Raw genomic sequence first — 25,992 nt, forward strand, 5'->3', positions numbered from 1 at the left:
AATATTGCCTTTAAAATTTCATTTGTCCAGAAAGAGCAAATGCTTAATAATCCCATGTTCAAGCTCCAAAAAATCTCAAACTTCTCAGGCAACGTAATAGTCACGGCCTGAAAACATCTATATGTCAAAATTCAGTTCTACATATAGCGCCACCTAGTGGTTACAATAAATGTCATACTTTACGTTTTTAGCTACTGTGCTGAGCTCGTTGAAGGGATCCAGTTGAAAATTGGTCAGAAAAGCCTTAAGATGTTGATGATGCCCCACACCGAATATTGTAACTTTTCGCCAAAGGGCGTGGCCGCTACGGTGACGCAAAGTCTGAAGATTTTTCGTGACAATAAAAGCTGCATGAACTTGACCGAGATGATCCTATCTTCTCAAAATTTCACACATTTGATGAGAGTCCAGCCCGAAAGACATCTACGAACTTATATTTCATCTTACTGATAGCGCCACCTAGTGGCAATTTTTTTTTCTTACGAATTTTCTTCTACGTTTTTCTCCAAACACGTTAACTGGACCTACCTCATATTTGCTCAGATGAGGGTTTCGCCCTTCATGATGTCACAACACGAAGTTTGTGAGTTTTCGTGAATCGCTGTGGGCGTGGCTAAGCGCTGTTCGCCAAGAAAACAACGCCAGTTTTGAGGGTCTAAACATGCGCAGAAACTCATGAAACTTGGCACACACATCTGGCCTGGTAAAGTGAACAATATTTTATTGTTGATTGTGCTATTCTTACAAAAATGACTCAATAGCGCCCCCTAGAAATTTTTAACGAAGCAGCCCCGGTTGTACGTTTAAGCAACATCTACGAAAATTTTTAGGTGTATGAGGGAGCCCAAGACCTACAAAAAAGTCTCTTGGACCTATATGTTAAAATGAACAGGAAGTGAGCTACAAATTTTTGAATGTCCCATTTTTTTATGATTTTAGCACATTTACAGGGGGCATACTTTTGCCCACTTCTCCTACACGTTTCATCCGACTGACTTCAGACTTGACCTGGACCATGTCAAGACCGGAGCCAACGATAGGCGGAAAAATCTTGACTTTTCGGAATACTATATGATGAGGGCGGGGCATCAAAGTTTGTGTTTCGCAATGAAAAAGGATAGGCTTAATAACTCCACGGTACATGCTCCAAAAAATCCCAAACTTGACATGTATGTTTATCGTCAAGGCCTGAAGGTATCTCTATGACAACATTCAGTTATATATGAAGCGCCACCTAGCCCTTGAGGCATGAAAAAAAAATACCCCACTTACGGTATTTTGTACAAAAAATGTAAACTCATTCTAAGTGTGATAACTAAGTCATTTAGGAATATTCTATTACTTTCCACCACTCAAAATATTCACTGGCATCAGACCTAACCAAACATACATATTTTTGTTATTTAGTTTTATGTATTTTTGATAGCCTCTATGGACATTAAAAGCAATATCGTGAATGAAGGCTATGCTTAATAACTCCCAGGTACATGCTCCAAAAAATCCCATACTTGAAATGTATATTCATAGTCAAGGCCTGAAGGTATCTCTATGATAAAATTCAGTTGTAAATACAGTGCCACCTAGTCCGTGAGTCATAAAAAAAAAAATGCCTCACTTACGGTATTTTTGCAAAAATTGTAAACTCATTGTAAGTGTGATAACTAAGTCATTTATGAATATTCTTTTACTTTCCACCACTCAATATGTTCACTGGTATCAGACCGATCCAAACATACGTATTTTTTATTTAGTTTTATTTATTTTTTGATCGCCTCTATGGACAATAAAAGCAACATTGTGCAATGAGTACGAGCGATGATGTGTGTATATATACTTTTACGAAAAATACCAATCAGGGCAACTCATTGCCTAAAAATAAAAAATAAGACGCTGATTTTTGCAATCTTAACAATCACCAAAACCCATTGAGCTTGACACACTCATCACACCTGGCAAAAAAAAAATAAAAAAAATCCACATGTTTATCATGCCATTTTCAAAGAAATTCTGCTCCAATGTGCCAGTACCCCAATGTGCAAGTTCCCCAACTTGCAAGTACCCCAACGTGGCCCGGGCTGCGAGGGCCCTTTATAGCTGCTCGCAGCTCTAGTTATTATTATTCTTTATTCTCCGCAAACGGTCGCATTTTTGAGGACCTAAACATTTACGAAAACTCACCGAAATTTGGACACTCTTCGGGCCCGGCGAAAAATTTGATATTCTGATGTTGTCATAACAACGAGACTCTATAGCGCCCCCTAGCATAAAAAAATAAAAACCAATCCCGGCACGTCTAACCGAGAGCTACGAAATTTGTCAGGCACTTGTAGCACCCCGGGCTGCACAAAAAGTCAATTGGGACCATGTAGCAAATATGTACAGGAAGTGAGTTATGAATTTTTGAATGTCCAATTTTGGCCCATTTTTGCACATTCACTGTGGTCATACTTTCCCCCCCTTTGCAAACAGTTTTAATCCGATTGACTTCAAACTTGGCATGTATCATCTCAAGACCTGAGACAACAACTGGGCAAAATATCTTGACTTTGCGGAATACTATATTACGGCGGCGGGGCATCAAATATTGCCTTTAAAATTTCATTTGTCCAGAAAGACAAAATGCTTAATAACTCCCATGTACAAGCTCCAAAAAATCTCAAACTTCTCATGCAACGTAATAGTCACGGCCTGAAAACATTTATATGATAAAATTCTGTTATATATATAGCGCCACCTAGTGGTGACAATAAATGTCATACTTTAAGTTTTTAGCTACTGTGCCAAGCTCGTTGAAGGGATCCAATTAAAAATTGGTCAGAAAAGTCTTAACATGTTGATCATGCCCCACACCGAATAATGTAACTTTTCGCCAAAGGGCGTGGCCGTTACGGTGCCGCAAAGTCTGAAGATTTTTCGTGACAATAAAAGTTGCTTTAACTTGACCCAGATGGTCCAATCTTCTCAAAATTTCACACATTTGATGAGAGTCCAGCCCTTAAGACATCTACGAACTTATATTTCATCTTACTTATAGCGCCAACTAGTGGCAATTTTTTTTTCTTACGAATTTTCTTCAACGTTTCTATCCAAACACGTTAACTGGACCTACCTCATATTTGCTCAGAAGAGGGTTTCGGCCTTCATGATGTCACAACACGAAGTTAGTGAGTTTTCGCGAAACGCTGTGGGCCGTGGGCTGTGGGTGAAGCACTGTTCGCCAAGAAAACAACGCCGATTTTGAGGGTCTAAACATGCACAGAAACTCATGAAACGGCACACGCATCTGGCCTGGTAAAATGAGTAATATTTTATCATGTATTGTGCTATTTCTACAAAAATTACTCAATAGCGCCCCCTAGAAATTTTTAACGAAGCAGCCCCTGTTGTACGTTTAAGCAAGATCTATGAAAATTTTTAGGTGTATGAGGGAGCCCAAGACCTACAAAAAAGTCTCTTGTACCCATATGCTAAAATGAACAGGAAGTGAGCTACGAATTTTTGAATGTCCCATTTTTTACGATTTTAGCACATTTACAGGGGGCATACTTTTGCCCACTTCTCCTACACGTTTCATCCGACTGACTTCAGACTTGACCTGGACCATGTCAAGACCTGAGCCAACGACAGGGGGAAAAATCTTGACTTTTCGGAATACTATATGATGAGGGCGGGGCATCAAATTTTGTGTTTCGCAATGAAAAAGGATAGGCTTAATAACTCCCCGGTACATGCTAAAAAAAATCCCAAATTTGACATGTATGTTTAGAGTCAAGGCCTGAAGGTATCTCTATGACAAAATTCAGTTATATATGCAGCGCCACCTAGCCCTTGAGGCGTGAAAAAAAAATACCCCACTTACGGTATTTTTACAAAAATTGTAACTATGTTTCCAAATGAAAAAGGATATGCTTAATAACTCGCCAGTACATGCTCCAAAAAAATCCCAAACTTGACATGTATGTTAGTATTTAAGGCCTGAAGGTATCTCTATGACAACATTCAGTTATATATGCAGCTCCACCTAGCCCTTGAGGCATAAAAAAAAAAAAATACCCCACTTAAGGTATTTTTACAAAAAATGTAAACTCATTGTAAGTGTAATAACTAAGTTATTTATAAATATTCTTTTACTTTCCACTACTCAAAATGTTCACTGACATCAGACCGATCCAAACATATGTACTTTTTTATTTAGTTTCATTTTTTTTGATCGCCTCTATGGACAATAAAAGCAACATTGTGCAATGAGTGTGAGCGATGATGTGTATATGTACTTTTGCAAAAAATACCAATCAGGGCAACTCATTGCCTAAAAATAAAAAAAATATGCTGATTTTTGCAGATCTTAACAATCACCAAAACCCATTGAACTTGACACACTCATCACACCTGGCAAAAAAAAAAAAAAATACAGATGTAATGGTTTATCATGCCATTTTCAAAGAAATTCTGCTTCCAATGTGCCAGTATCCCAACGTGCAAGTACCCCAACGTGGCCCGGGCTGCGAGGGCCATTTATCGCAGCTCGAGTTGTGTTTTTTTTTTCTTTTGTTTTTGTTTTTTTAACAATGTGCAACGTCTAATGGAGCGCTGCCTGGTCAACGAGTTGTGAAATCAAAGACTCCCACTAACTATAGCCAGCAGATGGCAGCATTGTATCTCTTTTCAATGGGCTGCCGGTATATCAAATTACGAGACATGACAGAATCTGATGAAATCAAACATTTTCAAGGATGATATGAATGATCAAAGACTTTGTCACATTAAACCTAAATCACAGTGTCACTAAACAAAACAAAAAAAATTTCGAAATCACATCTTTAAAGTGTATCTTTTCACAAAAAGCTTGTTTTCTCTTTATCTTTTCAATTTTCACTCAATGTACTCAAATTACCTATTTTAAAATGGTGATCACTATGGAATGGAATAAGGTAGAAAATCACTTTTTTTCTAATGAAAGAATGGAATGCGATCATTCATGTGGTACCTACATTGTATATGTCGTAAAAGCAGACAATATTCTGTTTGCCTTGAAAGATGAGTTAAAATGCTTGAAATCGGTTGGCACTGTTTTGTTTTTTGTTTTTTTTTATCACTTGTGGCAGTCAAACAGTTAATAGTTAATTATGTGTTTTGCAATATTGGCTCACTCGGTTATGCAAGGTAAATCAACATACATTGTACATACAAAGAATCCTCAATACATTTGACAATAATTACATGTTTTGCATTTTTGTGGTGGGTAGATCATTTTGACTTGGTCATTTTGTAGCTCGCATGCCTAAAAAGTGTGAGCACTCCTGCTCTAGATAGAGCTCACCTAATAATTATCACAGAACTTGCATTTTAAACGCCCTTTCAATCGCCAGTGCCACAAAGCATGCTGGGAGCGCCTCCAAGCTCCCAGCGACGCTACACATGGTAGCATGCCATTAGCAGTATGCTCAAACATACGCTAGCACATGCTAGCGCTAGTTTTTAAAAAGGCAGAGAGCAATAACAATGTACTCACGTTGCTTTTGATCGATCACAAATCCCTCAAAGTCCTCGTCTTCTGTATCCAAAACAAACTGGGCAGTCTGTCAGTCAGTCTCGTTGACATGCGCTCCTCGGAAATCATGCCGGCTTTTGCGTTCGGCCAAGCATTGTGGCGTAACTCTCACGGCACTGCCTCCCAGTCTTGGTAAAGCTGTGTTCACCATGTGTCATCCAGACCAATTTGAACGCCTTGTTGACACCGATGTCCAGCAGCTGAAGAAAGTTTCTTCGTCGTTGAATCTCACGGGCGCGGCGGCCCCTTCTCTCTCTCTCTCTCTCCCTCCCCACGCTCGCTGATCGCGTCATCTTCGCATATTAGTGTCAATCAAACAATTAACTTTAAGTGTCTCATTAAGCTCTAAAACAAGCAAAATAGAAAAAAAAAAAGACATATGCTCACTGAACATGCACGCTTTAACTTAATGGCAGAAGTTCCCCCTTCTTTTCATGTATCCTCCCACCAATGGCCTCAATAGGCGCTTTCACACCGCAGGAACTTATGAAGGAACTTCCCTATGTTCCGGGGGAGTTTGTCCAAAGTTTGCGTTCACACACAAAACCAGTTCTGGGTCTGGGGGGGTCGAAACGGTACTACCTAAGTTCCTAGGCCTGAGGAGGGTATTTGGGTGTACCCTGAACTACACAAGGTGGGGGCGTGTTGTCTAGTGTGTTATGATTGGTTGACTGGGTGAGGAGGTGTGTCGTTTTGGTTAGATGATTTTTTTTTTCCCGCGGTAAAGCCGCCATTTCTTCTTTACTATACTCTATCGGGCGCTACGACTTTTTCTTCAAACATTTCGGCAATGGAAGGATTAAAAAACCGAGAGGTGGACGGACGAGGAAGTACAGGCTCTCCTGAGCAAACATGGGACGAGGAGACCCAACGGCACTTCGAAAGTCCAACAAGAAACGATAATAACCGCGAAGCTAGCAGAGTTAACATTACACACACAAAAGCAGGTGAGGGAAAAACTAAAGAAACTCCAACAGGACTAAAGGAAACTCAAGGACCACAACAACCACAGTGGAAATGACCGCAAAATTAATAAATGTATGAAAGACTGGACGACATTCTCGGCCACCGGATGGGTTGTACCACCAATAGTACAAAGGAGGACTCTGCAATCACCATGCTGGAAGCAATGTGCAAGGACACGGCAGTGTGCGAGGATTCATTGCCAACAGCCTTGCTAACACACGAAGGTAAGACAGAATTGCCTCATGCACATCTTTGTATATAAATTTATTTAGGTCGATGCTTGGTCGCAACGTGGCTTTTACACCGCGCTAGCATTAAACTGTTAGCGTAGCATGTTAGCTTAAGCTTGGCAAAGTCACGCATCCAGGGCAACTCCGAGCCCATGTAATGTGAAATCATTCCTAAATCAATTAACCTAGTAAACGAAAAGTATTGTAGGCAGCTAACGCCGAAATAGCCCTGCTTTCAGTGACTAAATTGAAAAGCTTCGTGAAAAGGACGTGTGGAAGCTAGGCATACTATTCACTGTTAAAAGCAAAACAACCACTTCGTTTTTTTGTTTTTTTTCCTTAATACAAAGCTCTGCATTCAACGTAACTAAAACGTTTTAACTTGTTAGCCTCATCACCTAACAACTCATAAAAAAAAACAAAAAAAACAACAACAACAACTCATAAACAGTTCTAGGGAAACTGAAAAATAATGTTATGTACTGTGACTTACAGCCGGACCTTCTCTGTGCTCTCCTTTACGTTATGATGCCTCCCTGAACAGTCCTGGTATGTTTCATTTCATTTTATATAACTTCAAAAGCTTAATTTAAAACTTTTAAAGCAACACCCCACTCACAATTAATTTTGCTTCGTTGAATAAGGCAGTGTGTTTGTTTGTTTATTGGACATTATAAACAAATGAGTAGCAGTTAACATTTTAAAAGAAAGAAGAAACTTATTGCAATCATTCATAATAGTTTACATGTTCAAAGGAGTAGAAAGAAGTTAAAAACTTGTCTAGCCCTACCCATTCTTTATATCTACTGACTCATTTCATAAAAAAAAAAAAAAAAAAGTACATTACTGGAATGTATTAATTTACTACACATTTTCTTTTACTGGAATGTACTAAAAGAAAATGTGTAATCCTGCTTGTGTAAACAATTGCACCTTAACACATGCGTGCATTTGTCATTAACGTATGTACATGAAATTCATAGGCATACACAATAATAAATCCTCATACTCACATATACAATTTTCATTTCACTCATAATGGTGCATTGAGAAAGGGGAAAAAAAAAAAGTTACATTCCTGCAATTTTACTAGTGTGTATTGCCTAAAAAAGCTTCAAGTGCATGCCGCCATATTTGGCAATGTAGTGTGGCATATTCTGTTCTGTAACTATGAAAAATGAAAATACATTAACGTGAGTGCCGTGTTTTACCCCTACCTAAATCATTGTACTGTACTCTTACTCATTGCACGAATCTGTTGAAACCGTTTAAGTCGATGCGTTAGGAAGGTACAAGCGAGGATGGTCCGTCCACAAGCAGAAACTGCGCCACTCGAACAGAGTTTCCTGCCCCTTTGTCAAGTTCCAATAAGTTCAAAGTCATGTAACTGGAAGCTCATCAAAAGTATTTACTGTCACTCATTGTACATTTACATCCCTATAGGTTAGCGGACACGGGACCGAGACCACCTATTTTTGGAATACCTGCACCAATTTGATGAAAAAAAGGGGGAGTCCACGAGTGCAATGTTCTTAGAAGAAATGCAGTTGCACAAGGAGGACCTTGAACTCAGACGCGAGCAGCACAAGGAGGAAGTTGACCTCAGAAGCGAGGAGCGCAAGGAAGATCAACACGTGGCACATGAGCTGGTTGAACAAAGGCACGACAGAGTTCCAAATGGGCTTCCTGGCAGTCCAAAACAGACTTGTGGACACAAATAAGCCAAATGCATAAGTAATAAATGCTTTTGTTTTCATATCACTTTTGTGGTTCTGGGTTTTTTTCCACACGAATAAAAACTTATGCTCAATGAATTCTTTTTAATGTTTTTATTTTTGACAAACAGTAATGCAAACATAATTACAGCGTCCCACCATTCAGAGGTTCTGATGTTCTTCCACTCCCTGCGCGGAACACACCCAGATTGGTAGAAGTGGCAAATCTGAAACAGAAACACAACAAATTAATAAATGTTAATATCTACATTAATTACTTTTGTGCAACAGCCTTGTGATTTACATGACAGAATACCTTAAAATAGCGGAATATGCACCAATTTATGGCCCTATGATAAACCACTGGCTTGAGGTGGCAATCTGACACTTCCAAAATCAGCACTTTTCCCAAAATCCCGGCACCTTTGTTCTAACATTCGTGCATCGTCAAAGAAAGCAAGCCATTTCAACACTTTGGATCGGTCAATCGTGTGTTTAACAGAAAAAAAAAAAAAAAACATGCGGACAGACTAACAATACGTCCAGGTCCAACGGTATTATGAAATACGCAGCGTACATGTAGCGTGAACAGCAACTCGCCATCAAGCCCTATTTTGCCGTGAATTGCACGAGAACTAGGCAGGAAACACCAGTTTCCAGCGATTGCCCTTTTCATGGCAGAAAGTACGACAAAACATCCACAAACGACCGACGCGCGGGGACACGCGCAAGTAGACGTGCAACTGAACGCGCCAGTCATACGATGTGTTTAAGGCACTAATACACTCTGTAACTTCATTTTTTTTTTTCGTGTTCTCAACCTTGCAAGGGGAGCTCCGTTACATGTTACAGCTTAATTCCGATGTGAAATAAATTTCGTATAATTGTGTTTAAACCTTACCAGTGCACGTCTTCGTGCTTGCAGGTTTGACTGTCTTTCCAAGTGAGCAAGTCCTGCCTATTTCTCATCTTGATGTGGTAATACGGCGGGTCCCAATGGTTCTCATCAACCTTTCCCGTGAAGTTCTAATTGCTGCAAACACAACTCTGTACAACATGACAAGGAAAACGAAAAGATGATATGCCTTGTATCGTAACAAATGGCGATGGAGGGTCAAAGGTCGCGTTTTTCAACGTCACACTGGTTGTTTGTCATTCAGTTTTACCGGTACCGCCACTTGCTGGACAGGCGGGGTAGTGCTGTTTTTTTTCCTCCCCTGACATACGTCATCAGTCTCATTTGAATAAACTACCCTGCCTGCTTTCATGCCGTGTGAACGCAAACTCGTGGGCCGCTCACAAGTTCTTCGGACCCGGAACTGACTCTACCATGAACTCAAAGTTCCTGGGCTTTTTGGTGTGAAAGCGCCTATTCACAGTACAAAATAGATCCCCAAGAATATCAATGTGAAAATAAATCAATTTGTCGATGGGAAATCCTCCCACACAGAAAGAGAAAAAGATCGAATATTCTCTCGCTTCTAGTGTTAATTTAATTTTATGACTACAAATGCTTGTTACGGTTCAGGATGAAAAATTCATATATTAGCCACATCATTGTATAAGCCGCAGGCTTGAAAGCGCGTGAAAAGTCGTGGCTTATAGTCCGGCAATTACGGTAATCATATACAACTCCAGTTTTGGGTTAATTAGTCAGGGTTCCCGCGGGGTCTAACAAAAAGTCTTAAAAAGTCTAAAATTCAGAAAGTTAAATTTTAGGCCTTAAATGTCTTAAAAAACGGCCATATTTTCATCCAAGGTCTAAAATTTAATTTACCCATGTCTAAAATTCTTACATCCGCTCCTTACATTCCGAGAAGTGTCTGCTCTGTAGAAAGAAAGAAAAAGCCCAAAAAGTGTGCGTGTTGCGTTTTCTATTATTTGCATGCTCAGAGTGGAGGAGTCATTTGTGGGGGTGCGTTTGCATTGTAGTTCAATGTAGTTCAGGCGAGCGGGAGCGAAGGTACGTGGGGCGGTGCAAATGAGATGGTTGGTGAGATGTGACGCTCCATAGCTTGTTTTCCGCGAGATACGACAACAGGAGAGGGAGGAATTATCGTTGTTGCTGTCTGCGGACATCCCAAGCTCAACATGTTAAGCTAATACTATGGGGACAAAAACAAACAAACGGGCAGGGTGCTGAACGACAAACTTGGCAGACCTGGGTTGGTATGTATTCACTTTTTTGTTTTTGTTACATTTATTGAACTGTGTACCAAAACAACAGAAGACATCACTATTGATATTAGCCAAAGCATCATTAGCACAGTGGTGGCCAGTTAATTGCGATGCTGAGGACTTTTGCCTTAATGTAAGTAAGTGAAGCAAAGCAAATCCCCTATCTCCAGTGTGTGCGAATGTTAATGAAGTGGCCACGTCCAGAGGTGTGAGAGAGAGTATTACAAGGCCGCTTCTGTCAAAATTTGATGGATGACATTCTTAATTAGATTAGGGGGGGTCATGTATGGGTCATGACCCCTCCCTAATGAAGCTTAATGACCCTTTAATGACTTCCAGATGTCATATAGAGGGTTAATGACCCTTAATGACTTCCTGATGTCATTTAATGAAGATTAATGACCCTTAATGACTTCCTGATGTCATTTAATGAAGATTAATGACCCTTTAATGACTTCCTGATGTCATATAATGAGGGTTAATGACCTTTAATGACTTCCAGATGTCATTTAATGAGGGTTAATGACCTTTAATGACTTCCTGATGTCGTTTAATGAAGATGAATGACCTTTAATGACTTCCAGGTGTTATATAATGAAGATGAATGACCCTTAATGACTTCCTGATGTCATTTAATGAAGATTAATGACCCCTTAATGAAGATGGATGATGTGTAGGTGGTGTTCCTACCTGTTTTTGCAGATATCATGGCTGACCCGGGTTCAAATGCTAATTGTTTGGTTAACTTCCGGATCCAATGCACGCCCCCTAGATTGAGTGAATAATAATGAGATTGAATGACGTGATCGGAGGGAGTGGTTTAGTATGGGTAAAACCGCCGGGGGAAAAGTACTAGCCATTTCTATTATGGTGAAGGGGGGTTAAAGCATGCGCAAACACGGCTCAAAGATTGTATTTTAGAGGTTGTAAAACAAGAAGTATAAGGTAAGGTTAAACTGTGATACGGTGGTTGGTATTATGAAATTAAAAAACTCTAACATGAAGTTATACATTATATGTAAATATGTTGTAAGAGTCGTTCGTGACTGCTGGGGTTGAATCTGAAAATAAACGGATAAAACTATATAATTTCCCCTTACTGATATAGTTACTATCTGACATTTTTGTTCAATATTCCTGTGAGTAGGGGGGAAGCAGATGCAGTCAAAGATTCATGGGGGGGGTCAAATGTATGTCTGTGCTTGTGTGTGCGTACGCGCATGTATGGCTGCATGGGGGTCAAAGAAGTGTGAGGACAGACGGGCGGCTGAAGAAGTGTGAGGTTAGACGGTGGCTATAATGTTGTTAGTTTGAAAAGACAACACTTCCTAAAACATATTACAAAAATATGCATCTACTTAGATCTGATTCTATTTATAATGATAATTTTATGTAGAAATTGGTGAAAAGCCATCATCAGCGATAGTCTCCTTACCCCTGCGAGGACAGCGGCTGCTGGTCATAAAATTTAATTAGGCTGAAGGAGGAGGAAGAGAAAATATCGGGGGGTTCCTCCTATCTTGGTTAAAATGAGCGCCATTTTTGGTCTGAGAAAGGCGATTGTTCAATATTCCTGTGAGTAGGGGGAAGCAGATGCAGTCAAAGATTCACGGGGGGAGGTCAAATGTATGTCTGAGCATGAGGGGCCTGTGTATGCGTGTGTGCGTTTGCATGAGAGCTGAACAGTGTAAGATTAAACGGTAACTGTAATGTTGGTTTTCAAGAAGACATTTCCAAAACTGCTTCTTTAAAAAAACATCTACACAGGTATCCATTTATGATAGTTTTATGCAGCAACCGATAGTTGAAACATCCTAGCTAACATTTTCTCAAGGATTTGAAAAGTGGTGACAAGTGAAAACTAATTAAGCTTACCTATAGGCGTAACGGTGTGTGGCTTTGAGTCCATCACATACATGCTCTGCATAGAGCATATATGCGTAGCAGCGAGGTATGCGTAGCAGAAAGGGGAGATGTCCCTACACTCGTGAGAATTTTCTGAGGCTTGTTGGAGACACTAGGACTCTGTCACAGTTTGAGTGTGTGTGTTTCAATGACCATAATTGTTGGGGGGCTGGTGGATATGAGCGAGGGGGTTGGTTAGACGTCTGCCAGCGTGCTCTCCTTGGGATATTTTCTCAAATACTAAAACCCAAATGCCAGTCCTCTGAACCGAATGACCAGTTGTCTAAACACATTGAATAAATGTAACCCCTCATTTTCCAATGCCATAAAAACATTTTACATGAAGACACAATTCACAAATTGCTCTCATGCGATACAAAATGTTTACCACAAGTCAACAATATTTGAACACAACGGACTTAACTGGCGTTCACACAACAACTCAAAAATTGAATACACTTGTTGCTAATGATGTGACCACACCTATAAACTCAAGTTCAGAGTGTACAGTTTGCTGGAGAGTCCAAACAAGCGCAATGGATAGAGGCAGAGCCAGAGGAAGAGGAATTAGAGGAGGGAGAGGAGCAGGTCGAGCAATGCAAAAGTTACAAAATAGTAACATGGAATGGTAAGGGTATTCGTAAACACGAAAATAAAAATAATAATTTAACCATCTTATTACAGTCTTTCTCAATTGCTAATACGCATTTCTTGAAACCTGTACCCATTTTCTCAAAACCTTAAACACAAACACAAAAATTCTAACAATTTTCACAAAAGCCGTGACTTTTCACTTCAAAACCTATTATCCGGTATTCAAATCCGAACAATATATTCAGATCATACACACAGTAAGTCAAAATATATTCACCATGAGAGCATTTGTTAGACACGACATAAAATAATCTAACACAGAGCATCCAGGGTAGGTAGTCAACAGAGGTTTATTTTACATGCATCAACAAACATAGTTTTTGGCACTAGACAAATTACTAACCAAGTTAAAATTATGGTGAATTCAAATGAAATAGAAAGGGTGTATGAAAATAAATTCCTTGGAGTAGTTATTGATGATAAATTATGTTGGAAGCCACATGTAGAAAATGTTAAAAGGAAAATGTCAAAAATCATCGGGATACTCTAAAACTAAGGATGAACATGAACTCATTATATATATTATATAGTTAATTATTATTACCATATTTGACCTATTGTGTGGAAATCTGGGGGACTGCATATAAAACAAACACTAACTCTGTTTTCAATTTGCAAAAAAGAGCCATAAGGATTATTAATCGTTCAAAATATACAGAATCAACACATCCATTATTTATCAAATTAAATACAATGACATTTTATGACTTGGTTGAGTTTAAAATAGCACAAATAATGTACAAAGTATATAACAATCTACTCTGCTATATTACTCAGACATTGTTTGAAATTAGACACAGTCCTTATGATATAAGGGGTGCAAGTGTGTACAAAAAACCCAAAACAAGAACAAATATTAAGCAAAGGTGTGTTTCTGTAAAAGGTGTTAATTTGTGGAATAATCTGGGAATTGACTTGAAAAGATGTGACTCACTTGTTGAGTTAAAAAAAAAATGTTTAAATGCAAAGTTAAAAAAAATTACTTTTGTCAAATAAGAGCATGAAAATTGTATATAATGAGTATGAGTATATGATTTATAAATGTATTATGGTATATATTTAGGAATTTCATGTATATATGTTGCTGGATAATGCACGCATCATTTTATTTTTAAAAATATTAACCTAGTATTGTATCAATAATGAAATAAGTTTAAATGTATAATGTATGAGGGGTAGGACAAAATAAGTTAACTTCTTCCTACTCCCTTTTGAACATGTAAACTATGATGAGTTTGTTTTTTGTTTTTTCTTTTCTTCTTTTCTTTTTTAACTTTTGTTTCTCTGCTGTTTGTTTTTATGTTCAATAATTCAATCAATCAATCAATCAATCAAAAAACATGATAGAGTCAAAATGGGCACTTTTAACAAAAAAACATGCATTAGTCTTAGGGCAAAATAATTTAGGAATAGTGTGAAATGTGTTTAAGTTTTATCCAAAAAGAGTGGATGAGTTTTGAGAATTGGGTCTAAGCCTGAACCGTGTGTAAGGTTTGGTCAAAAAATTGTTTCATTCCAGAAATTAGTCTCGGAAACTGAGAATTTGCTTCATCGAACGGGGTTTGGTGTTTTAGCAACTGATAAAAACTGTTAAGTTAAAAGCGGACATGACAATACAATAACCTCACATAACAAAATCAGAACAACCCTATCTCAATAGTAAAGAATACATTCAAATATTCACACCAACTTCTAGGCCGTGGGGTGAACCCCAAAAAAGTGCCGAGAAAATGAGTTTCGCTCCACTGTCTGGGCACTACTTGTTCAATGCATTTTTTGATAGATAATACCCTTCTGAACTTTGGGTTAAAAGTTCACCCAATGTTTTCCTGCCCCAATTTTGTCACAAGCCAGAAATGCATATATAGGTAAATAACAAGAAACGAAAATCTTGTGCTACAGTTTTTGGTTGTAAAACGTCTTACATTAAATTTGGCAACAGAAAATCATTCCCAGATGTTATAAATACATGTACCTAACATCAGAAACACGTATTGGTGGTTTGGTGCAATTATGTGAATTTAGATAATTAAATATATTAAATTTGTGCCAAAAAAACAAAAAACGCTTCAACTAGAAGTGAAACCAGCACACAGATGTTACATTTAGCTATGTTTATGTTTCATATATGAAAACAATTCACAACCTATTACGTAATGAAAGGTACACAAGAAGCAGCATACATCGGCCAAAAATACTACCATGCACCACAAACCTGGAACAAGGCAAAATGGACTAGATGGAAATAGATGCATTCAGAGCCCAGATTATTATAACATATAGAATATTTATTAAAGTATCAAGATTGTTTCATCACAGCATGTCATTTATACCCCCCGCCTCCCACCCAAAAAACATTAATAAAAAAAATAAAATAAATAAAATAAAAATCAAATGTGCATTCACAATAAAACCTTTGGAACTTCATTGGAACAGCTCTCTTTTTTTTTTGGCAGACCAATTTAACAAAGGTCTGTGTTGTGAAAAAATTGAATACAGACATTTTTATTTTTGAAAAGTTTGCTTGAAAAGTGTTAAAATGGAGAGTTAACATCTTGATAATGAAACAAACAAAATGGCAGATTCTACATAGATTTTACAGCCCTGCACTGTAAAGTGTCCTCGTATGCCCTGTCATTTTCCAACCTGATGTTGTACCAGCCATGTGTTAGTGTCACTTTCTTGGCTTACATCAGTAGACTCAGTAGTTGATGTATCTGATGATACCCTGTCTAAAAGTTTGTCAGTTGTTGGTAATGTCTCTACAAAAACCATTTCAGAGTTGTTGCTGGAAAGGGGTGTGAAAAACCAGCTGGGGGAAATCACGCCTCAATCTTCGTTTCAGTATATCCTGCCTGAAATAGAAAATTGAAGGGAAAGATGAGCACAAGATACACATATTCACATCACACTAGGGCTGCTCTATTATGGAAAAAAATAATCATCAAAATTATTTTGGTAATAATTGAAATCAAGATTATTCTAAACAATTATATTTTGTTCAAATCAAGAAAATATTTCAACATTTGAAAATAAGACAATCACAATCATATGAAACTATAATTATGTAAGTTGCTTTTGGATCCAACAAAATTTATAATATATTATTATTATTATTATTATTATTATGACGTTAGCAAAAATTTGAAGTTGGGGTGCAGTGTGTGTGCAGTAAGCTAGTTTTGACATGGGTGTGTGGTAAAATAACTCGTGTGGGCGTGCCACAACTCAAAATTAGTATTATTAGTGCTGCAGCTATTGAATATTTTGGTATTTGGATATCCTACTGAAAATTCTAGTGAATAATCGTATATTTGGATAGAAATACAAATATACCTATAGGCCTATATACTTTCTTGGTCAAAGAACAATTATAAATACAAAAGACAAAAAAACACATTTGCATGTAATAATTAACAACCAACTGGTTTTCATTTTTAGAGAATCAATTTTATTTATTTATTTATTTTTAACTTAAATTGAGCTTGTCAGCAAACTATTTTTCTCTGAAACAGTGAGATTTTAGACAAATCTCTCCCCATAGATTTCATAAATGTGTTTCAATGTGAAGATTTATATGTTACCTGTAGTCTGAAGCATCAAGATGCCCGTGTTTATTAACACTCTCTCTAAAACATTCTCATCACATCTTTGTCAACTATAATCCTTTGACGGATTACTTGTTCACAAAAAGAATTTGTAGCTCTCAGCATTGGGTTGTCTAAAACACACACACACTCACTTAATATGTGCAGAGTCATGCTTTCTAATTAATGCTGTCTTGAAATGTAAACAGAATACAAGTGACATATTGCTGACCAATGCTTTACTTTTGAAATGTGTAATTTTAGCAAAGGGACAATGAAATGGTGCAATGTAACAACTCACATTTGTTTGTCCCTGGTTGCTGTTGACTTTAAGAACCTTGTGTAATCTCTGAATTTACGTTAAGTACGACTTTCCGCCAAGATATTGCAGTTAGCTTGTCTGAACGTGAAGTGTGGACAATTATTTTTAGCGAGTCAGAACGGAAAGTGTGGACAGTCAATTTGTAAGAAAATGGGTCAGTGCCAGTACAACAAGAACTAACTCGAAATTCCCGACTTTTCCAGCTGGTTGGATGAGGTAGCCGGCGATAGGCACTCGGCTCGTTGCAAAGTTTGCAAAAAAGATATAAAGTTGGGGACTTTGGGTGCAAGTATGGTTGAAAAGGCAAGGCAAGTTGTATAGCACATTTCATACACAAGGCAACTCAATGTGCTTTACGGAAAGGCAACACATAAGCATCAACAAACAGTTAACATTCAGAGGAAGAAAAATAAATGATAATAGGGTACAACATTTACTATAAAGAACATACGACGACAATATTAAAACATTATTCATCAAACTTTAAAACATTTAGCTTAAGGAAGTTTAAAATAAGAATAAAAATAATAATTAAAAAAAAACTTCATTAAAGCTGTTTAAAATAGGTTGTATGTATGTGATTGTTGTGTAGTTTAGTTTATTCATTTTTTCCTTTCGGACACATTACAGTTTACATCAATCACATCACATCATTTGCAACATTGACGTCCGAAAGAAGGGCTGACGCGTAGAAGCCGAAGCTTAATCGAGACCCGTCCCCATCGACCCATTACTATAACGCATCAATCATATACATTATTTAGAATAGACATTAATTTTTATCGTTATCCATCCCATACTATCCCAGACACTGCTCGCTCAGTTCATCTTGAATGTCCGTGTGTAGATTGTGGCTAGTCCCAGTCATTTGGAACTGGTGAGTCGGTCCCCAGACGCCACCAGCAAGCCCACCCCGCCAGGCGAGCAGCCAAGGCAAGCGCAATTCTTCTCTTTCACCAGTAGGGTCTTCGCTGACCTCGGATCAGCTTTCACACATGTTGTGCTTTCCAGAAGAGTAGATCGGCTTGCATTCGGCCCATTGCTTTCAAGCAATTTCAGCACTCGATTCTGGTCAGGTAGCACCACTGGTTGCTAGCATGTTGTGGATCTGATGACTCCTGTGCGCGGCCCAGCCTAGCTCACCCAGCAGAGCGGCCCACGCCAGCTGCATTCCAGGAACCAGACCACCAACCCCCATTTTGCGTATTGACAGCAGATTCATTGGAGCCACAATACAGCCTTATCATGTAGCCTTGACTGTTACAACAAATGTCCAAACGGAATTCGAGCCAGACAATATTTAGATTCAAACGGGAACAGCAATACATGTTATCAATGCAGGTGTATAAACAAGAGTTAGCCTTGGCAAAGTCAGCAAATAATCATATACAACTCCAGCTTTGGGTAATTAGTGATGTTGTTGTTGTTGTTGTTGTGATATTGTGAATTACTGTTGTCTCTCAAGCGCTGCCAATTCCTCAGCTCCTTTCACGATTCGTGTTTTTAGTTGACCAGAGTTATCTTTAGTTTGAATAAAAATTCGGCAGTCTTTTGTCCACGTGCTTTCGATAAGTCCATTCTTTCTCATTTGTCGAGCTTTTTTGGCGATGTCAGCATTCCGTTTGGTGAGGTTTTCGTTGATGTAGACATGTTTCCCACGAAGCTTGTGACGGTCTCTCAGAAGAGCAATCTTTTTCTTTCTGTCAACAAACCTGATCAGAACTGCCGGTGGTCGTGTCCCTCCAGTTGGAAGCGAAAAGCACATCTGAATGTGCGCAGGATCAACAGTTAATCCCAAATCTCTGAGTTGAAGTGTCACTTGCTGTTCCACAGTCTCGTTCCCTGAATATTGGTCAGAATCTTCCGTGCTCGTGCTAGCTGCAGCTCTCAAAGGGCCACAGCGCGGCTTGATCTTGATACCGGTGGCTATCACATCGTTGATACGAAGATTTTGTTCCAAATCATCCACTTTTTGTTCCAAGGCAACAATGCGTCGATCTTTTTCCTGTGTCTCTTTCTTCAATTGCTGTATTTCCTGAAGAAGTGGCTCAATGCTCTTCTTCATTTCAAGTAATTCGGCAACCATTCCACTGAGTTTTTTAAGAGAAGATTTTATCTCCTCAATCTCGTCGGCTCTTTTTCCGCCAGGCATTCTGCAACAATGTAGTTACAAATCCCAATGCAAAAATCAACAAGTAGTTAGATTCACAAGCGAGTGCAGGAGCAAGTACAGATGCGTCCTTCCTCAACAGATGCGTCCTTGAAGTGTACGTTGTTTTGAGAACTGAAGTTCATCTCAGGTTGGTCATTGTCAATATTGTTTATTGCATTGTATATGTTGTATGCTTTTGGTGCACTTCGACATGTTTGAAACCAAATTAAGTTGACATGGTTTTGAGAAACAAATATGTGGACCCCCCCACCCCATACAAGTATGTTGTATACAGGAAACTCTGGGAGCTGTGCGTATCAGCCCATACTGTATTTTTACCTTTCGTATCATGAAACTTGTTTCGTAACAAGAGGCGATATTTCTGTTGAGTTTCGTCACTTGAAAATTTCGTATGAAGGGACGTTCGTAAGTAGAGGTACTACTGTAATTAAAAATTTCAATGTAAACAATCAAAAAGTAAGTTACAAACCACGAGTGAGTGCAGGAGCGAGGACAGATGCGTCCTTCCTCAACAGATGCGTCCTTGACTTGGGTTGATCAGGCCTCAGCTTGTGCTCAGGTAGCGCTGCCCTACTCGCCACGCCTCTCCTCTCCTGAGGAGGGCGGGAAATTCGAACCCGATTCCAGTCTGAAAACTATTGGCCAGAGACTGGCAATCGGTAGATTGTGGTCAGCTAAGGTATTAATCTACTAATTGGAAGGTGTTTCAGTTATAAATGGTTAAATATAAAGGCTATTGTAATGATGTTTATAGCCAAATTGTTACATGGAGCAGCTTTAAAAGAATGATGAATTACAGGCAGAACATTGGACTGTTCGATCATTCGTATTTGTTTAGCTTTCCAACAGAGAAAAATTGGCAATTTATCGCCCAATTTTATAAGAGCCTTTGTTCATTTCCGCCAATTCAATTGGAGCCCTAACACTAATACAAGCCTGTTATTTAAATTGGTATTTAGACTTCTTATATCCACTGTATATGTATTGTATAAATTGAAAATTGAAACTGTTTCTTAAAGGTTATTTTGTTTGTAACTCAACTTTTTATTTCAGTGACCACAGTACTTTCCTGTCCCATGCCAGTGTGGACTACTGGACGAGCTGCCGGTTCTCCTTTCCAGCTTATTGCAGAAATTCATTACCCTACAGAGGTCATCAGATATCCTTTCATAAATTCACTTGATCAAAATTTTGAATTGTTCTTTATGCAGTAGGTTTACCGTATTTTTCGGATTATACGTCGCTCCAGATTCTAAGTCGCACCAGCCAAAAAATGCATAATTAAGAGGGAAAAAACATATATAAGTCACACTGGAGTATAAGTCGCATTTTGGGGTGAAATTTATTTGATAAAATCCAACACCAAAAACATACATGTCATCTTGAAAGGCAATTTAAAATGAAAATGAAATAGAGAACAACAGGCTGAATAAGTGTACGGTATACTAACGTTACATGACTGACATGCTTGGTAATGTCAGTAACAATGTAACATATTAAGAGTTTGTAGCGAGCAGTGACGGGAGTCAGAGGCGGAGTGTTGAAGCACGGAGCCAGAGGCTGGCATTTTATTGACATCAGCTTCTGAGGTCTTAACAGCAACTCCCCACTCAGCTGGAAGCTAACAAGCTAATTCCCCTTTTCCACATAACAAAACCTTCCCAACCGGAACTCTTCCTTCGTCCCAACGTTCCGTGGGTGAATTATGTTCCCATCACTACAAATTATTCATATAACTATAGCATAAAGAACATGCTAACAAGTTCACCAAACTATCAGTTTCACTCCAAATCACTAAATCCAATGAAATCTTCATCCTCTGTGTCACTTTTAAACAACTCCCCCAACTCAGGAGGGAGACGATGTTTCAATGTTGAAATTATCAACACAGGCCTAAAGCGCCCTCTTGCGGTTTAGTGTGAAAATAACACGTGAAATGATATAATAATGTGTTAATAATTTAACACAGAAGTCGCACCAGAGTACAAGTCGCACCCCCGGCCAAACTATGACAAACAACTGCGACTTATAATCCGAAAAATACGGTAAATGAAATCCGGTTTATTCAAATATTGAGTTGGATTGCTGTTGTATGTTTACAACCTATTAAAGACCCCCCCCCCCCCCCCCCCCCCCCCCCCCACACACACACACACACACACTTCTTATAGAGTGCAGTGGGAATAGTGTTATCCCCTTTTTTTTTTTTCTTTTTTTTTTTTTCTTAAAAAAGAGCTCAGAATTGTTCATTCGGTAGTCTTACCGATTCAACGTCTTATCATCATTGCTCTTTTGTGTGTGTGTGTGTGTGGGGGGGGGGGGGGGGTGTTGGGGTGCGTGTGCGTGCGTTTGTGTGTTCTTCCCTTTCTGATTTCTAATTATTTTTGTAAATGTATTGAACTTACATTTTTTAGATTGTTTTTGTAGTGGGGAAGTCAAAGTCCCAACTTTTAAATCCAATTGAGATGGTGTGTTATGATGACCTAAAATGGGCACTATAATGATAGAAAACCAATCTAGGCTACAGTATGCCATACTCAATATGACTGAGCTCAAACTATTCTGCAGAGAATAGTTGGTGAAAATAACTCGACAACAGTGTGAAAGAATAATTATCATAAGAAAACGATTGCTTTCAGTTATTGCTGCCAATGATGCATTCACACAAACTCACCGAACATTCCTTGGACAAAGGTGAACGACATGAAACATGCAGATGGCAGCCAAACCCGTATCACGTTTGTCCAAAACCTGAGATCATAACAGGTTGCGTTATGTAGATATGTTACAGAAAAAATGAAAACCTCCTATCAAAACAGAGCAATATCATTAGAGATTTGTGACACGAATAAAATTAGTTCTAATTTGCAAAGAGTTGGTTATCGAGTAAATGTTATTATGCCACTTTTTATGTTGTGAAACAGCCCAAATTGACTTGCACAGAAATCAATGTAAGTAATTGTGAAATATGTAATGATCAGAATTGTAAATGCATTTTGGCGTCAATATTTGCTATTTATGAATTTGTTGATCTGAATATACACGAGGGACACTACACTATTGTATTTACAAGTCAATATAGCCTGTGTGCATTTTGGAGCGGGGTGTCGGGGTGACTCGCTTGTGGAAGACCATCATGATCATGTTTCATATTTCATAGCTCATTTTTATGTTCATGTTATGTTAAAAGAGCATAAGTGAAAATGTGTAGTGATATTTGCGACGTTTGCAGGCAGATGGTTCATTTTTAACGCATCCAAGAAGTGGCGTGTCCATTGTCGTGACAGCCTGTCAATCACTCTCCGTGGGGGCATCACGGCTGCTCCTCCGCTCGAGTTCGACATGGTTTACTTTGTAAATGTAGTAGTGTTGCACGAGGTACCGGTACCAGTACCGTACCTCGATCTTCTGGTGTCAAAGACGGCTCGGTATCATTTTTTTTATTTTTATTTTTTTAGTACCAGTACTTATAAAATAAATATGAGACAGTCCGCCAACTGTGTTTTAAAGGCTTTATTTGAGGAATGCCACTGTCTTACCAATATTTGAAAACGGATGATATAAAATGCGGGCGGCGCAGTGACTTACTGGTTAGCACGTTCGCCTCCCAGTGCTGAGGACATCCTGGGTGGAGTTTGCATGTTCTCCCCGTGTCCGTGTGGGTCTTCTCCGGGTACTCCGGTCTCCTCCCACATCCAAAGACATGTTAATTGGGCGCTCCGAATTGCCCCTAGGTGTGCTTGTGAGTGTGGATGGTTGTTCGTCTCCATGTACCCTGCGATTGGCTGGCAACCAGTTCAGGGTGTACCCCGCCTACTGCCCGAAGCCAGCTGGGATAGGCTCCAGTACCCCTGCGACCCTTGTGAGGAGTAAGAGGTCAATTAAGATCATGGATTGATGGATATCAAATGCAGTCAAATACAGTACTTCAAGAATATGGCATGCAATGTGAAAGCACATACAGTATATCCATAAATATATACAGTATGTCCATAAATTGTAAGTCCATAAATATGTATACATCCTATTATTTTGAATTAATAAAAAATGAAAAAGTTGAAGTTCTTCTGTCAGTTTTAATATTGCTTCTGATGTTTCAGATTTTTGTCGAGGTACCATTTCAGTACCGGTATCGAGGTCCTTTATGCAGGTATAGTATCGAAGTCAAACTTTTGGTATCGTGACACTAGAACACTAGAATGTAGTAATTTGAATTAAAAGTAGAAATTGATTAATTATGAAAGAGATCCTGTAGAATATCGCCGGTAATCGGACCAATAATAGCATAGCTTCTTTTGCTCCATAAGGTAGGATGATTGTTCACTTTCGTGCTGAATGGTGTATTTTGACTTTTTTTTGGTTGCGATGTCCATCCATCCATCCATCCATCCATCCATCCATCCATTAACAGATCCGCTTATCCTCACAACATTTATATAAATTATTTGTGAATTACGTTTGAGGCTAGGAAATTCTGGTTGTTTTTAAACAGTTGTGCAAGAAGTGGCGCTAGCTAGCAGCTAGGCTAAAAACACTCCCCCTAGTTAACGATGCATACTGTCTAATAATTGTTTATTTTCATACACATCTATTACAATTTTGACTTTTGTGCTGATTGGAAATGAAACTTGAGACCCCAAGGAGGCTATTTGTGGAGAAATCTCAAAATGGCCAAATAAATTCCAACTGTCTAATATTGGCCATTTTTTTATTTTTATTTTTTTTTTATTGATCCTCCAGATGATATGTGTGTGTGTGTATATATATATATATATATATATATATATATAATATCTTCATTTTAATCAATTATAATTATTTAGGAACCGCATTTTGTCTTGGGCTTTCATTAAGCACTATTAAAGCTGCCTTACATTTAAGTGTGACAAATATGCAAAAGAAATAGGAAATGAGCAAACATTTTTTCACTGCACTCTACTGAACATGTAGAATTCATTAATAATAAATGTTTGACTTATTCTGTGCGGACTTGCACATATTTTTTTTCTTTGACTGCTTTCACCTATTTTCCTGGCTTCTGGGAAATCATCAAGTTTGCCTGGATCCAGTATGTCAGTGTTCTCCTGATCTTTCTCTGGCTTTTTGAACGCATCCAGAAGTTTGTTTTCCAGAATCAAGTTTTAACCACTGTACCCGTAACTACTGGAAAACCTCACCAGCACTGATGTGTGACAGAAGCAATTTCTCAAATTAATGAAATGAATACATAGGGACCAAGCACTGCTCTTTCTTCACAGTACGAGCTGAATAATGACTAATATTTGCAACATTTTTCCTCCATTTCTTTTAAAAGATATCTATCCCCAGAATTGCTGCAGAGTATCCTCCAAAGGCAAAATACACCATAACATAAAATAAAAACAGATATGATCAATGTTTTCACAATTTATAGACCAATATCACTGCTGTCACCGTCCTCAAAAATCTAGAACAATTATTTTCATACAGACTGGACAATTTTATTGAGAAACAATCAATATGGGTTTAGAGAAAAACGGACCACCTCAATGGCAGTTGTGCTGTTACGCAATGAATGTTGTTTATTTGCCTGATGTGTAGTTTCCAGTAGTATTTGATTTCAAGCTGTTTATGCGTACTTGGTGCCATCTAGTGGACACTACAGGTTGCTGCGGTTAATCTTCCTTATTTTTGTTGCGAGGCGGAAGTGAGGCAATATAGGAAATACAAGAGGACGGCACGCATTCTCTGCCGTTCCGAGAGAACACGATGTCTTTATTTAAGGTTGCATCGCCGGTAGGTATATTTTATTTGTATGTAACTACTTTATGGCTCAGTTTGGAGTATATTGGCCGTCAGTAGGCTGGCTGTAGCGGCACTTTCTAAGTTAATTAAATATGTACGAACTGGAGATTAGTTAAAATGGCGTCTATGACGCTTATTGCATTGTTTAGCATACTTATGCAGCCCGATATATTTTGTAATTTTGTTTACATGTGTGTAATTCTATTTTATGTATGTTTTTACAGTTTTACCTTTTTGAGTGTCAATAAACCTGCTTTGACACATCCACGTCTGCAGAGTCATTGATGCAAAAAAGGAGTTCATTTATAAGCCATAACGGCACAGCAGTCATGAAACTCGTAGAAGCAATATCTACCAACATAGATAGTTAAAAAAAAAAAAAAAAGATTATTGGGATTAAAATGGATCTAAAAAAAAAAAAAAAACATTTGATACCATAGATCTTTCCATATTAATGAATGAAAAAGAGAGATATGGTATAAGAGGTTTAGCATAAAATAGGTATCAGTATTTGCAGTTTAGCAATGTATAATCAAAACACTTGAAGATTACTCATGGAGTTCCCCAAGGGTCTGTGCTAGGCCCTAAACCAGGGGTGTCAAACTCATGTTAGCTCAGGGGCCCCATGGAGGAAAATATATTATCAAGTGGGCCGCATCGGGAAAATAACGGTATATAACTTCAAATACATATAAAATATATATACTCAAATTGCCGTGATTTATACGCAGATTTTCGTGGAACATCTCTCAATTACGGAGCTCAATTGTAATCATATTGTTCCGAAAAATAACACGAATGCAAAAGGAACACGGCAACACTTTGCCAGTATACGTTCCAGACGTGTTAAATCGACCTGTTTTGCATATATATTGTTCGCACAACGCATTGCGTGACACAGTTAATGATGTTATAGGGACGCTAATC

The 25,992-nt window shown here is 38.4% G+C and overlaps 1 protein-coding gene across 2 annotated transcripts in view; it reads left to right on the forward strand.

Annotated features, from left to right (window-relative positions):
* tmem231 (transmembrane protein 231) overlaps window positions 1-25,328 on the forward strand; it is a 190,929-nt gene extending 165,601 nt beyond the window's left edge. For both annotated transcript variants that reach the window (XM_077515472.1, XM_077515471.1), the window contains exons 6-7: window positions 20,335-20,440; window positions 24,305-25,328. In XM_077515472.1, coding sequence (XP_077371598.1) covers window positions 20,335-20,440; window positions 24,305-24,467 — 269 coding nt within the window. In that variant the 3' untranslated portion in view covers window positions 24,468-25,328. The remainder of the gene's footprint in view (window positions 1-20,334; window positions 20,441-24,304) is intronic.
* Window positions 25,329-25,992: the final 664 nt, after the last annotated feature.

The sequence above is a fragment of the Festucalex cinctus genome, chromosome 3 (assembly GCF_051991245.1).
Source record: "Festucalex cinctus isolate MCC-2025b chromosome 3, RoL_Fcin_1.0, whole genome shotgun sequence".
NCBI classification, from domain to species: domain Eukaryota; kingdom Metazoa; phylum Chordata; class Actinopteri; order Syngnathiformes; family Syngnathidae; genus Festucalex; species Festucalex cinctus.